This window comes from Falco cherrug, chromosome 3 (genome assembly GCF_023634085.1).
Source record: "Falco cherrug isolate bFalChe1 chromosome 3, bFalChe1.pri, whole genome shotgun sequence".
Classification (NCBI taxonomy): domain Eukaryota; kingdom Metazoa; phylum Chordata; class Aves; order Falconiformes; family Falconidae; genus Falco; species Falco cherrug.
In genome coordinates, this window is record NC_073699.1 from 58,825,162 (window position 1) to 58,837,801 (window position 12,640).

The following is a 12,640-nucleotide window of genomic DNA, read 5'->3' on the forward strand; positions in this document are numbered from 1 at the left end:
CTAATACAGAACAATTGATATAGATACTTTCTTTTATAAAAAGGAAGTGGATCTTAAATTGTCCTTTTATATCAGCTGGCTTCACTCGTCACTGATTTTTCAGTATGCTTCAGATTCTGCCTCAGAGGAATCATCTGACTCACACTGAAAGATCTGATGGCTGGTTGGGGACAGCTGGGATTTCGGACAGCGAGAAATGTGTAAAAGGCTATTCAAATTATGAATTAAGCATAACAGGCCAATAATTATGTTTAAAAGATGACTCTTACCAACTGCTAATACTATGAGATTTCTGAGTTAGCCACAAACTGAGATACTAAACCTCCTCCTAAGAAAACCCAATAGTTCCAGGGTGGCTGCAGATAAAGAACATCACTTATGTCATACTCTCAAGGTTTTCTTCATAGCCAGAGTACTGGAAAAGTAGGAGAGCAAACCGCTATCCAAGGCAATGTTTTGTAACTGTTTATGACAGGATCAGGTATTATTTAGACTCCAATCTCCAACTTTTGATTTCCAATCTGAGAAGTTTACAGCCTGCCTGCACATGCCCTCCACATACAAACCATAGTCAGGAGGCTGGATTCCCAGGTGCTGGAATTAGCTGCTCAGCTTCTGAGCGCAGTAGCTCAGAAGACAGGCAGGGCTAGAAGGCCACACCTTGCAAAGAGACTCCACAGAAAAGACAGATTAAGTCATCAATTCTTAAACAGCTCAAGGGTCATTCCCTTAGAAGGGTTCTGCTGCCCAGCTCAAGGGAGGAGAAAGGTGGTTTCCTGATCTCTGTGTTCAACACCTTCCTTTATTTGCAATTAAAGGATAACCTAGAGCCACTCATAGTACTGGATGTGGAACAGACTATATCATCAGTTCTTGCTGTTTTACAGAGTACAAAGGAAAACAAGATAGGTGCACCAGTTATGATTTATTCCATATTTAAGTCTCATACACTGATTTGGCGCTGGATGAGACCATCCTGGAAGGGCAATGGTATTCTGCCTGGGAACTGAGAAGCTCCAGGTAGGGAATGTCTTGTAAAACCGAAAGCAAATAAAGAAACTTCTTATCCCCTTATAGTTGTAGGTAAGGTTGATTACATACAGAGTTTAAAATGTAGGCTAAATGAAATCACACAGCAAGAAGTGTTTTGCCTGGTAACTGCTTTCACTGTTACATTATTTACTTATTTTAAGTGTATGTTGGGGGCAAGAGGGGTAAGCAAAAACCATCTTCCCCCTTCTGTTAACTCCACTGCTCCGATAAGCAAAACATGAAATTAAACAGTCATATAGAAATTAGGTCTGCAAATAGGACACTGGCAAGTTTTTATTTTTATTACAAAATTATTTAAAAAAATAAACTGCTAACATTTAAAGTTTCATTTAAAAACCTTCACAGCTCAGAACAGACTACAAAAGGGAAATGAATGTAAGGAAGTTATGTATTTTGTTCTCCATTATGAACAGCAAGAGCTCAGGAGCTTGCCATCAGGCAAATCAGCTTGTCCAGCAGCTCTGCCTCTACTGCCTCAAGTAAGTGGCAGAGGCTTCATTAAGCCTCCTGGTTTTTATTTTTCAAAGCAAATCTAAAGACAGCAAAGGACACACAAATTGTATCATTCTTAAAAACAAACAAAACCCCAGAGAATTTTAATGCTACCTGAAAAATACAGCTCACCAACACAACTTTTTCATGTTCCAGGAACTTAAGGGAATTTCTACAATACTTATCTGATAAAATTTCAGTCAAATATAACAACTTCATATATAGAATTCATAAGATGGTGAGACAAATATTTACAAAGTATTCAAAGAATACCATATAGAGAAAGATGGAATTACCAAGTATTTTAAAAGTATAATTTTACATAGAATGTGGTCAATGAACAATACATTTGTCAATTAACACAAGCACTGCTTTTTATTTCCTGACGTAGACAGATACAAACAGGTAGGAGGATACACTGCCTTCACTGTTATTTTAGCTCAAAATCCAAGGTTTCGCAAAACCCAATCTTCCTTAAGGAAATGAGTAATTCAGAACTGTTTACTTCCATTGCCACTCTTTACAAATACATTATCATTCTTTTAAAATAATACAAGAGCAACACTGTACCACTTATGATGCTCAGATCTGATAGCTGCAGTGAGAATACTTTAAAACAGCTTTCTTTTCTTGTGGTTTGAAAAAAACAAACCAAACGGGGGTGGACTTACACTCTAACATCACTATCTATGTATCTCAAGATCATCAAAACAAAGGATCAGCCTGTACAAATGGAGATACCATTAAACAGATATCCTGTCACTTCAAGAATTTTAACTGATGTGCAATTGGTTTTACTTCCGTTACCTTCTGAGTGCACCATCAGTAATAAAGACAAGTTTGTGAGCCTCCTGGGAAGGTGTAGTTTAATTCTGAAATTCCACAAGACTCAACTTAGTTTTCATTCTGCAGAAGAGTGAAATAATCAGTGTGCTGGAACTTCAAAACCTCGTTTCCCCAGCTGGTCCAGCCAGGCTGTAGGTTCCGAGCAAACAGCTCCAAGCATTCCACATCTGGCTTGACGAACTCTGCTAGAACTGCTGTGGTAAGGGCGGGGGGGGGGGGTGCCGAGAGGGGGGGGGAAAAAAAAAAAAAAAAAAAAAAAAAAAAAGGTCAGCAACAAAGGTACAAGCAACACCAGTAAACAAATAAAGCCTCCCCAGTGCTGCTAGTGGATGAAAAAACAAAATGTTTCATTAAAAAAGGGAAAGACAGCAAATTAATTTCAGGGGTTTCATCAAACAGCTGGACTATTTATAGTGAGAGAGTCATTTAAAATAAGTGCCCTTGAGATTCTGAACAATACTGTTGAGGCTTTCAATAGCCTTGATTTATTGGTTTTCATTTAGAAAAAGGGAATGAGGATTTATTTCAGCCTCCACATCAATGAGGTCTGAATATTTCACTAATATCAACCAAATACCTCCTAAAGAGTCACTTTGCTCCTATAACACAGAGGCAACATTCCTAAAAATAAATAAAAACCTTTCCTTAATTAAGACCATACTCTTTTCCTCTTCATCTTAAAGGGGTAAAAGCATTTCTTGATGCAATCCAAGTTCTGACTTTTTACATCAAATTTGCCAGTCACAGATCCCCTGTGTGAGACCCCAGATCATCCTGTCATGGATTGCTCCTGTTGCAGAAAGATGATCATCCACTTCACTTTCTAGTAGTGTTAAACAACCCCAGATGCATTTCCTACCTACATGGCCACCTCGTCCGAAGCTTCAATCCATTCAAAACTTTTTCATAAATATTTTGTAATAGGTGTTTCCAGACTTTCTTGTATTTTGGCACGGCATATACATCTATTCTCCTTCCCCCACTCTTTAACAAATGTCAAATTAATGTCTCAGATGGGTTACCACCAAGGCAGCTTTTAATCTAAAAAATACTGCTACCAGCAGGAATTTTATTCTAAAAACCTGCTTCTTTTAGAGGCAAGCTAAAACGTTTAAACAAATCTAACATTTGCAGAGAAGACTCCGGGAGGTTTAGAGGAAAACGTACATCAACAGAAAACTTGCTGCATTGAACACTGCTGTTTGGCGTCAGTTTATCTATTTAGACATCACTTATGAGTAACTGCTTTTATACAATTTTGCAAAGCCACCGTATTAAAAAAATGTGGCAAAATTTATTGTTCTTTTTCCATGCGCTATTTAAGTAAGGTGCACAATTTGCTGCCAATGATCAGAGTGCTGGAAAACCTCTTCTATGAGGACAGGCTGAGGGGGTTGGGGTTGTTCAACCTGGAGAAAAGGCAGCTCTGGGGAGACCTTACTGTGGCCTTTCAGTACCTAAAGGGGGCTTGTAAGAAAGACTGGAACAGACTTCTTACTAACATGTTACAACAGGGCAAGAGGTAACCATTTTAAACTACAAGAGGGTAGATTTAGCCTACATATAAGGAAGAAATTCTTTACAATGAGGGTGGTGAGGCACTGAAGAGGTTGCCCAGGGAGGTGGTAGATGCCTCACCTCTGATAATGTTCAAGGTCAGCCTGGACGGGGCTCTGAGCAACCTGACCAAGTTGAAGAAGTCTCTGCTCATTGCAGGGGGGTTGCACTAGATGATATTTGAAGGTCCCTTCCAAGCCAAACCATTCTATGATTCTATGACTAACAAAGGTCTTCCAAAAATCTATTTGCTGATCATCTAAGAAAACCCATGTTGTAGGAGGCTGCACTTTTTCCACAGAAGAGAGACTGTGCAAAGCAAAGCTCCAAAGCTTTCAATAAGCTCTCTGGGAGCAGACCCTGCCACCTGTAGGGTATCTTTTTGACCCTAATGGGCAAAAGAGCATGCAGAGCTTACTGCAGAGTCAGACTTCATATGACCTTCCCCCAACTTCTACGTGAAAACAAGAATGAACCATTTTATGCTTTACATAGGCTTCCAAATAAAGGAAGCAATTATTTAGGTGACAAAATTTCATTAAAAGCACATTGCTAATGTTGACATTTTTTCTTAAAAAGTATCGATTAAAATTATCATTACAGCACTAAGTCCAATCAAAAGTGGTTTTACTAAGCACGAAAAACTTCCATGCCTAAAAGAACCGATTTTAAAAGCACACATAGGAGATTCAACCAACCTCAAAAGACTGCATCACCAGAAAGCAAAAAAGAGATAGCCAAAAACCACATCAGTTCATCAGAAGCAGGAAGCTTGTGCCAATCTTTCAATCAATTTGGTTGAAGAACTTAAAAAGGAGGTCTCGGGAATCTCCCTCTCTCCTGCTGCCAGACAGAGGATCTTTATTTTAAAGTCAGAGGGTTTTTTTTAAAACACAGAGACAGATTACATCTAATTCAAGATCACATCATAACATAATTTTTCTTGCTAGGTTACAGGTATTTACATAATCACATCAGGCAGTAACTTGCACTGCAATGGAAATTACCATATCAAGAGGGCAATAATGTGGCTGTGTTTTGTTGGCATGAAATCTCATTACACTGGTTTCCTTAAAATCAGAAAGTCAATGTTCAAGTTAGAAATTATAGCTTCTTTGTTAGGATTTCATGTCACCAGAAGGCTATCTCAGCACATATGGATCTGATTTGCAGTCCTTAAGCAAACTCTGGGATCTTTTCTCTGAAAACAGGTTACAGGATCTACATCAGTAGAAAGATTAAATATTTAAGTTTTTCTACTATAGGAATAGATTTAAACAAAAAACCACCAGACAATTATGACTATCCACTTACAGATACCACTGACAATAAAGTTTAAACAGAAAATAAATAGGTTGTTCTTTATCATTTGCAGGTGTCAAACACTATGACACCAACTCAGGCACCTATACTTGAACATCTGATGCCTTAGGACACATGAGGCTAGCACAAAGCTGGCTGGTACATTTGGCACTAGCCTTCCAGAAAACTCACTTCCTTCTGAAGCACAATCCAGCAGTCATGCCATGCCTGCCTACTCTTAATCCCAAACATCTACTGAAGATGCATGCTGCTAAAAATGTTTAAATAAGCAAAAGGAGGTATCATTTTTTAAACAAGTAACAGTTTCTCCATATCTTTTGAACTTCCATTACCTAAATGGTGAGTCCTGGAGGGCAAATTGGATACATGAAAGTGAAAATGACTGTCAGCTTTTCACTGCCTGATTTGTGAGCCATGCAAAGCACAAAGCACATGTCGGAACTTATTTCATGGTAACCTTTCAAAGAGTTTGCAATGTAAAGGTCCTTATTGCCCAGTTTGTCTCATCCCTGAACAGAGTAGGACCAGAAAAACATCTGAAATTCAGCACAAAGTTGGCTTTACATCTCTGCATCTTCCCCAAGATTCTAGTTAAACCTAGATGTTGATGTACCATCAATTAGTTTGACAGTAAGGGCTCACAAGGTGCACAAGGAAACAAAAGGCCTTTTTTTACTTCCAAGAACACTTTTATAACATGGCCTAACAAGCCTGTGTTGCTACAGGAGGAAGAAGTTCCCAAGATCCCCCACTCCACTCTTCTGCAGGAGATACGCAAAGCGGGTAGAACATAGCCAAGAATTAATGTCAATGTTTTTAGGCATACTCCTATAAGACAATATTATTTTCTAACAATAAACATACATAGTTAAAAACTGAAGGAGAAATAGCTATAACAAGAAGAATCTATAAAACAGGAAAAGTAAAAAAGGTGTTTGAAGTTCTACATTACTTCATCTGTGTAACAGAATACCTTCCATGTCTTCTAGGAGCAACACTGAATTGAATTAGGAAGAAAACCTGCTGTTATTTGAATCAAAACTAGGAGTAATAAAATTTCATTTTAACACATTTACATAAAGAAGCTTAAGTACATTTACAATGACATATGAAAGCTCTAAGCACTGAACACAGCACATGCATCACCAAAAGCCCCTACAGTCACAATTTCATGGTTAAATGCACCATAGGAACCCAAATGTCTCTTTACAATGGCTTACTTTAATTTACATTTTTCTCTTCCCCCAGAGAGATAAACTGTTATAATCAGTCATTAAGTGGTTATATATGTACCAGCGCACAACTTTTATAGTAGTAATAAGAAATAAAGTGCCAGAGAGCATCAGTAAATACTAATATTTTTGGCTTTGTAACTACTTAAACAAAGCATAAAGAATGCGTGTGACTCATCAAGTGTCCTTCACCCCCACTGCCAAATCTCTGCTTCTGTTCAAATTTCTTCTGAATTACTCCAAGGCATGGCTCAGCTGCTCTCTACTGGCCACCTGAGAATACTGTCCGGTTGTGAAAGCAATACCCTTTTACAACACTGAAGTCAAAGCATCAGCAATCAGCTTTTGTATTACGGTCTACCTTTCCATTCCATAACCATGTTCTGAATGGAGCTGCCAAAACTGTAGGATACACGTGGATTTTTATAAAAATGCTGTAAAGCACTGATATTGCTTGACAGCAAATTCAATTTTTGAGTAGAAACATAAATGCTGCACAATAGTATCAAATCCCAGCATTCAAAAGACTAAAGAGACACAAGAACTAGCACAAACAACTTCTTTCAAAACCCATTCAGGATCATCATTTATAAAGGAATCCCTAATATGGTTTCTAGATTCTGCCCTATAAAAGAATTGTTCTGGAGGGCCATTCTGGCATGAGAATTCTGTGTAATACATACAAACTGCGCGTTTGCACCCTTGGATACCTCACAAGTTTCCTGTTTGTGTTTGAGTGCACTGCTAAATATTGGTTTTCTGAAGAGGCCCTAGGTGGCTGCCTCACAAATCACTATCCTAACTTAAAATCAACACATATTTCCCTCTGCTGTTACCCTAATTCTTAAAGATGTGGCTTCAGAACTGCAAAAGGGTCCTTCTAAAATTGCCCCTTTTTTTTAGCTAACCAAAGTGTGTGTCTTCTACTATTTGAACAGGTATTTATTAAATTAACATACATACATATACAAGCCCAAAATGCATTCAGGGATGCTCCAGAATTTGTGTAACTGTCCAGATCAGCTTCCTAACTGAAGTTGTTCTGTTCCTTGAGAACAGAAAGAGGAAAGAAAGCCTGTCACTGAAGCACCCTGTGATGCCTCTCCTCTCCAACAGCAACATGTATTTCTTCTACAAGCCTTTTCTGATGCGACTACATAGCACCATGTGCACCTGGAATATTTGCAGATTCATCATGAGTTTTCCCCTTGGCAGAGAATGAATAAGCGGTAAAATATGTTTCTTCCCATAGCACTGTAAGGTATTCAGGTGCTATAACAATGAAAGCAGTACAACTTTCTACTGATGAAATTAGTCAGGGTGCTCCAGAACAACATGCAAAAGGTAACGTATCACACAGAAATCTTCAAATCCTTTGGACTAAACTCTGAAAAGTTGAATTCATGCCCACACTGACTGGCTGGCATTACTGTATTAATTTCAGTAAATTAAGTATCTTCTCAGAAAGAAGCTGCCTTATCTGTTAGTTATTTTGAAAATTTTAACAATAAGCAAGTTTTTTGGTGTAAAGGCACAACTGTGCTGCAGGTGCATAAGCAACTCATGCAGAAATAAACACATCTATTTCAGGATGACATAATTAAGAGGTACTTTAGGTCATTTGGCATAACTATACCTAAGTATCTGTAAACTGTTCTTGCAGCATTTAAAAAGCAAAGTTTAAAAATGCAACTTTTTTTTTACATGTCTACCCAAAATACTCACAGAATAATGCTTGAAGTTCTACTTTTCATATTTATTTTTATAGACCACAACTTAGGTGCCTGACAACGTTTTTAAAAACGTTGAGGAACCACAAGTCCTGTTGAGCCAAACTGCTTAGCATATGTGAAATTAAGGCATTTTTATATATAAAGGTATCCCATTTTGGTACATCATTTCAGACATCCAAGTCCAAGGACCTACAGAAACATTACACAACAAAACATACCAGTAAGAGGGGGTTTATGTGAATGCAGGCTGCTGGGTATGCTGACAATTAACTTATGCTCTGGAATTGGAAGTACATCTTCAGGTTTCCTGTTGTACAAATCAAAACAAGGAGAGAAGTATGAGAATGAATACCAGCAAATGCAATGCTGCAGCTCTCACAGGGCTACTTCAGATGGGAGCTAACACACAATGTTTACAGTTTGCCTAAGGGAAGTTAAATGTTGCTTGGCCATAATATATAAAAGGACAGTTTATGAAACCACTGAGGCTTTAGAAAAAACACAGTTAACAACAGCCATACAAAGCCATTGAGAACAAACTCAATACATATAGTCCTGAATGCTTTGTTGGCTATAAAAGCACCAGCATCCCCAAAATGGCATCAGCCTACACCAAGGACTCATGGTCCAAGAGAACCTGTCAGCTAAGGAAGCCCTGTCCACACTTTTCTCTGAGCCAGTTCCTCAACACAGACAGATATAAAAAACACGCAAAGGTTTCCATCTTTAATCTCATTAAAGCACTCCCTTATCCCAAAGCTACTAAGGCTTTTTTTTCTTAAGTCCGTGATCAGCCAAAAAATGATGCCAAGAGAAGATCTGGGGACAATTATATTGTATTACAAACCTAGCAGCCTAAAAAAAAAAAACAAAAAAAAAAAAACAACCAAACCCAAAACATTTACCATAAATATCCTGGCATACCTTAAACCTTCTTCTGTATCTCCTTCAACTCTCCCCAATACAAGAACTTCATACGGCTTTTTGTGTAAAGAATCCAAAGGCAATACAAATTCTCCAGCTCTAGTGATCTGACACAAAGGAGTTAAAGATACACAGTGGAAGATTTTCATATCCAATTTTTTCAAGACTTTTTTTTTTTTTTTATAAAAAGGAAGATACTGATGACACTATACCTTTCAAACACAAAAGCACACGGTAGTAAGCAGACAAATTATAAGAATACAAAGCATCATAGTGCAAGCCCTCTCAGTCTCCAAAAAAGCAACAAAACCAAACTGAGAAACCGAGAACTTACTTTTACCCAGTGCCACTCAGCAAGCGTTTTCACAGACCAATGAGGATAAAGTTCATCCTTAACAAAACGTAAGTGCTTCTGTCTATTAGTCACCCATGTGACTACAAGACAATTTGGAACAGCTAGTGCTGGTACAGGAATCTGCTTGATTTGCCATGAAGGTAAGTGGCTGTATCTATATGGCAATACAGTGAGAAAGCAAGTTAGCATATACCAAACAAAAATTGAAAAGCAACACACATACAGAAGTTACACAGGCAAGATGTTTCAAGGAAAAATAAAAATGCATCAAGACTGACACCCAGTGGCCGAATCTGATGGGTTCTGATATAAAATTATTAGTGTACTTAAGTTTTACTGAGCAGAAAATTTCACTACATTTCTACTGTTCCCCCAAATAAAGTATTATGAGTTGTGATTCTGAAGAAGTCTAAAAGCTCACATTTAGTTTAAGAACTATCATATGTAATTCAACACTCTCATCTTTAAACCAGAACAGAGCTATTTAGTGAAAAGTAGCTCTGTAGTCTATGTAACATTATTTGCTTTTCATAGAAAACAATCTCTCTTCTGAATGAAAATTACAAGTGGGTCATTTACAAGTGCAACAATAATTTCACTGGCAAGTTAAAAGGTCATAAAAGAGTTATCACTCTTGAATTATTTGCAGAAGTTATACAGTATTTTTAAATTACCATTTATGGTAAAAGTTCTCTAGGTTATTCAGAACAGTTGTGCACATTTTTGAGCTAACTGTATGCTACACTGGTGAATACAGTATGTTTTCCAGATTCTGCTCTGTTCTACCATTTTTCTTATGATGCTACTTTACACTGTTAGTGAGCTGCAATTCTTACAACGTACATGTTGCAGCATCAAAAACATTGGTATGCTCCTGGAATCAACAGCCACCATCTGTGTACCTGGGATCCCTGTACCATGCAACAGCAAGAAACAGGTAACAAGGATAAAATTAAAAATACCTCCTGGACTAGAATGCCCAGAGAAAACAAGATGCACAGCACAGATGCGAAAGGCTTAACAAAGATTAGCCATCAACAAGGTAACCAACAGCAGAGATAGATCTTCCACATTTTGCCTTTATTTTGTAAGGGAGAGAGGGTCTTTCTAGCTAATTCATGCTTGCGAATAACTAGAATTTTCCTCTAGGTAACTTAACGTAGTTAAGACACTTAAGACACTAAGAATGAGTTTAACTCAGGGGTTTCTAAAGGTTTCTGTAGGGCTTTCAAAGTAGAACCTACTAATCAGTCTCTGCATCCTCAAATTAAGTCTTCATAACAAGCTTCCAAAGACATTATTCTAGAAAGTTGTAAGGCTGCATTTCCTGTCTGCCCTTCTTTCACATGGATACAATTCTGTGGTAATCAAGAGAGCTCCACTGGCATAAGCCTGATGTTACTCAGTGGAGAAGAAAGCCCATAAAATTTTAAGTTAATGACTTCATAAAGTACAGTACTCAAAGTTCCTATTGCACTTGAGGATTTTACTGCTGCATTATCACTTTCTTCTACCCATCAGACTGAAGCTCAAACTAAAAAAATTTAAAACCTAAAACTTTCTGATAGGACCCGAGTCCTGGAAATACTTTCATTTATCTAGCTTTATGCCCACTAGACGAACCATATTAATTTCAAATTAATACCTGCACCATCTGGGCCTTACAAAACAGTTGACTCCAGACTTTCCTTATAAGTCTCAAGGACTAACATTCTCTCACCGGCTAGGTAATTTAAGATCTACTCTTGCAAATATTTTGTATGCAAAGTATCCAAGCCATTTCAGTGAAAAATCATTTCATAGACCTGAAGGTAGCCACATGACAAAATATTTGGTAGTTTAACCTACAGTCTCACAGTTATATCGATCCTGGATTGTATTAATATTAATCACCCCTTATAAGCTAAGATGACATTTTATTTTACTACAAAATTTACCTGTTACTCCTTTTAATGGACTTGTTCTCCCATGGTGGATCAATCACAATTACGTCATATTTTTTCTTGTCTGAGAATTAAAATTAAAAAAAAAAGCAGCCAGTAAGTTAGTTTTAAAATAAATCTACTAGTTAAAACTGATATGCAGCAGAACGGCCACTTTTTTCTGTTCTTTCCAAATAAGAACTTAAAAGGCTTCTAGCATGCTTGTTTTAATTCAGAATTTGAACATCTTGGGGACTTTCAGAAAAAAACTGGTAACAGTGCAAGCCTCAAAGACGAAAATTTCTCTGAGGTTCCTAACGTAAGCAATGTAACAAGGCACCCAGCTGAGTGAAAGGCTGATCCTGCCCTGTTTGATCTTTCAGCAGGCCAGCTGGTACACACAGAGCTCCATACCAGCCCTGGGAAACTGTTTTACTCTATTGGTGGTGAAGAGAGACAGAGCAAGATCCAGCATATGAAATGGAAATTAATGGAGAAGAGAACTGGAAGTTTTCATGGAAGAAGATGGGTTTACTTAAGTTGGAAGTAGTAAGATACAGGACATATCCACGAAAAAACAGGACTCTCCAATTTTATTTTTTCTACAGAACATATTTGTTCCTTCATTGAGTCTGATGCTAAATATTTAAATAGCTAGTAAATACAACAGCTTAATATTTAATGCCTGTTAATGTGCTTTCTACGTCTTATTCCTTTATTAACATTGGAGGTGATATCCTCACGGTGGGTTGACCAGCAAGAAATACCTATCTTTTGGCAGGTAAAAGGAAAGAAGAAAAATTATATTAAAATCCAACAGTAGAATTCCTCAAAAACAAAAGTCTAAAGTCATGGCATTATATTAACTCTCACTGTTGGTTACTTCAAAAACATTTTCTCAGATTTCTTGGACTGCTCTCTGACCTCTGGAAGAATCCAAACTTGCTGTATGCAAGCTGTGCATAGCGATAGCACAGGATGGTGATCTTCCTTCTTTCATACCGTTGAAAACAGCTAACTGCTTAAATTCCAGACTTCAAATATAAAATTATTATTTGGATAATAAGATTCCACCTTCTGCATGTCACCTTAATAAAAAAAATTTAAAAAAATAAGTGAATATACAAGTTGCATATTAGAAGGGAGGAAACACATGTAAGCAGCAAATCTAAAATTACTGATTAGAGAGCAAAGCAGTAATCC

At 37.5% G+C, this 12,640-nt stretch overlaps 1 protein-coding gene across 10 annotated transcripts in view; it reads right to left on the reverse strand.

Annotated features, from left to right (window-relative positions):
- Window positions 1–12,640, reverse strand: part of METTL4 (methyltransferase 4, N6-adenosine) — a 37,769-nt gene that overhangs the window by 18,851 nt on the left and 6,278 nt on the right. For 3 of the 10 annotated variants that reach the window (XM_055703496.1, XM_055703495.1, XM_055703494.1), the window contains 5 exons: window positions 11,453–11,522; window positions 9,495–9,669; window positions 9,161–9,267; window positions 8,455–8,543; window positions 1,303–2,585 (listed from right to left, as the gene is read on the reverse strand). In XM_055703496.1, the coding sequence (XP_055559471.1) occupies window positions 2,440–2,585; window positions 8,455–8,543; window positions 9,161–9,267; window positions 9,495–9,669; window positions 11,453–11,522 (587 nt within the window). In that variant the 3' untranslated portion in view covers window positions 1,303–2,439. Of the gene's footprint in view, window positions 1–1,302; window positions 2,586–4,646; window positions 4,808–8,454; window positions 8,544–9,160; window positions 9,268–9,494; window positions 9,670–11,452; window positions 11,523–12,640 lie in introns of those variants that run through there. The other 7 variants (XR_008731166.1, XM_055703498.1, XM_055703500.1 and 4 more) reach the window with 5 other exon arrangements.